The sequence below is a fragment of the Atta cephalotes genome, assembly GCF_000143395.1.
Source record: "Atta cephalotes unplaced genomic scaffold scaffold00032, whole genome shotgun sequence".
Taxonomy (NCBI): Eukaryota; Metazoa; Arthropoda; class Insecta; order Hymenoptera; family Formicidae; genus Atta; species Atta cephalotes.
In genome coordinates this window covers 3,308,389-3,311,422 of record NW_012130096.1, presented here as the reverse complement: position 1 = coordinate 3,311,422, position 3,034 = coordinate 3,308,389, and the positions used below count along the sequence as shown (strand labels likewise).

Here is a 3,034-nt window from a genome sequence, read left to right as displayed (position 1 = left end):
GAAGTAGAGGAAGTAAGTAGGTCGGGTAGGAAGAAGAAGTAATATATACTCTCTCTCTCTCTCTCTCTCTCTCTCTCTCTCTCTCTCTCACGCATATACAGATACGATAGGAGTCTATAACTGTATGGTATTCAAAAGCGAGATCGCCCCTTCAGTCTTCGATGATATCGACGGTGTTTGCCGACTCCTATTACGAGCTCGACTGCATCAAACTATACGATTATCGTGCGTCAGTGATAGCCTTTGTGCATAGCCGCTGAATCCTGAGGGTTAAAGAGTTACGCCACTTCGCGCGAATGCTGCTGGTGTCGAAGTATGTAGTACGGTACAGAAGTACTGAGTAGAAATCACCGGACAATACAGAGCGTTCCTCGCCAAGCGCCACTTCCTTCAAACCGCGAGATCTCTTTGGTCAGTCTTTGCATCGATTCTCTCACGAAAACACACCGACAGGGATCATTTATCGCAATCTTTCAACTTTGCACGCTGCATATATTTATTGTCGGAGAAAAAGACATGAGATAATTATAAAGATTCAGCACGTATTTTTTCATGCAGTAACTGTAAAATTTTCAATTATACACACATATATATATATATATATATATATATGTTTTAATTCTATACATACAACATTAATTCTATACAGATATATGACAGATGTATTGTCCATCTATTAAAATCAAGTCCCATAAACTTAAAGTCAAAGTAACGCTTTACTTAAATGTTAATTAACTGAAGAATATATGCGTCGCGTGTGCGCGCAATCAATTCAATTAAAATTCACTTCCATCCATGGCGACACATCAAACAAACGCGTTGCTTTCTCTTATTTCGAATTCCCCTGAACACAATCATAAAGCAATGATACGAGTAATCTCGCAATTCGAACGCTCGAGCGTTATGAATATTCAAAGATGGGAAGTCACGGATCGACAGCGACGTACTGTTTTGTTCTTTTGTCAGTGCAATCATTATCTCGCTACCAATTTTTCTATCGACTTCTGAGAGAGAAGAGCGAGGGAAACCGACGTTTCTCGACAACAGCAATATTGGAAATGTTTAAACTGGAAACGGTAGGTATTGACGATACCGAGAGCGTGTGTGCGCCGTGTATCTCGCTCTCCTTCCTCGTCCAAGTGCGCTTTCGAAAATCCCTTATTAACGATGGGTCTAGTAGGCGTTATTATGACGTTTCACAGCGCGGCCGAGTGCTTATCGAGTGACGTTACCGAGTCCTACGCTGCATATTATTTGGGAACTAGGGACACGCGCCGGCACGCTCCCATTCATCTAGCCAGCTTTATTGCGCCCGCTTGTCTCCCTTTCCCGTCCCTCTCGCATGCCTCTATGTTAATTATTGAGAATAACTACGCGTTCTCAGTACAACTAATTCATGAAAATATTTATTGAGAGATTAAATCCTAAGCCGGATATACTTTTGGGCCTTTATTGCCGCTCGATTATTTCTATATACGCTAATGTAGGTATATGGACTTTCCCTTTGCATATTTAATGTATATTAAATACTCGCGTGCATTTGCTTCCAGGTTATCGGAATGAATACCAGTCTGGATACAATAGCGGTTACAACAGTGCTAGTTCGAGTCATGTGCGTAGAGCATGGGCATCAGGACCAAGTTATAGCATGCGTCAGTCGAATTATCCGTCTTCGGACTATCAGTATCATCGTCATAATTACGATAATCGTCAGCAATCCTCACGGAATAATTATCAGAATACACAGCATCAGAACGCACAGCACGGCTACCACAGTCAACGAGGGGTATGTTTCTTCATTTTCTTTTATTTGTCTTACATTCGTATTTTTCATGTAATGTGAACTGAACGGAATTACTATATGAAAGGAATTACTTTTGCTAAAGTGTAAAAATTTGGCTAGATACAGATCTGAAAATAATTTTGTTGAAGCGTCAAAACAATTAAGACAGTCAAAGTGATGAGAAATTTTGCGTCAAAAATTTTGACATTCTATTATTGTTACCAGATTGATCGATATATATCATTATTTTGGTGATCTAAAATTATTTTCAGATCTGTATTTAGATTTTTCAGATATTTTGACAAGAAAATTTTTAGATTCAGCAAAATTGTTCTTTCTATAATAAATTGTTTCTATAATAAATTGTTTCTTTCTATAATAAGTTGTTCTATAATAAATTGTTCTTTCTATAATTCTTAGATTTGATTGTAATAATTCCGCGTAATAATACTTGCAAAATTAAGTAAAGAATATCTAATCAGTTTTGAGAAAGCATAATTGAAATTAAAAGTTAAGCATGATAAAACTGGGAAAAGAGGAAAAATCAAAATTAAAGTTGCTTCTTCTAAAATTGTGTTTTAATATTTTTGCTTTTAATTGTTACCAATTAAATGTGACTTTGAAATAAAAAGATAGTTGAAGCAAGAGTTTTTTTTTCTAAATTATGGAATATTATGGAATAAAGAGAAAACTATTTAACAAAATACCACATTAAAATAAGACGATTAAAATAAGCTTTAGCTGAGATTGCTTATCTCATGTTATAGAATTACTCATCAACTCGAGGAGGAGGTGGAGGAAGTGGAGGAAATGGTGGAGGTGGAGGAGGCCACCGAGATGCATGGCGACGATCGATGTAGATGTTACAATAAGAGGTCGACTAATTTTGTCGTATATCATATAATAAAGTTAAGAACGATTTCTATAAGAAATCACCGCATATAATAATTGTCTAGTTAAGAATCATTGTCAAAGTACGCGTTCTAAAGGAATGCGTTAATTCGAATGCAGTGAGGCAGGCCGGAGTACTCGGAGAATTTTCAGTGCAATAAATACGCGATTATCGGCATTGCTCGAGCACTGCGTTTTTTGAAGTACTGCAAATCCCGAATGCTACAACGGATGTCTTTTCTAACACGATGTGTGTCTCGGAGATAACATTACGTATTTCTATTTGTAATTTTTTGGAGAACGTGTACATGAAATATCAGTGTTTACAATTATAAATGCACACGCAGAATGCACGAAATA

General features: G+C 36.9%; 1 protein-coding gene across 1 annotated transcript in view; it reads left to right on the top strand.

The window, feature by feature from the left end:
- Positions 1 to 2,643, top strand: part of LOC105621236 (5'-3' exoribonuclease 2 homolog) — a 37,356-nt gene extending 34,713 nt beyond the window's left edge. Inside the window, exons 16-17 of the mRNA XM_012202706.1 lie at positions 1,551 to 1,786; positions 2,551 to 2,643. Of these exons, the coding sequence (XP_012058096.1) occupies positions 1,551 to 1,786; positions 2,551 to 2,643 (329 nt within the window). The remainder of the gene's footprint in view (positions 1 to 1,550; positions 1,787 to 2,550) is intronic.
- Positions 2,644 to 3,034: the final 391 nt, after the last annotated feature.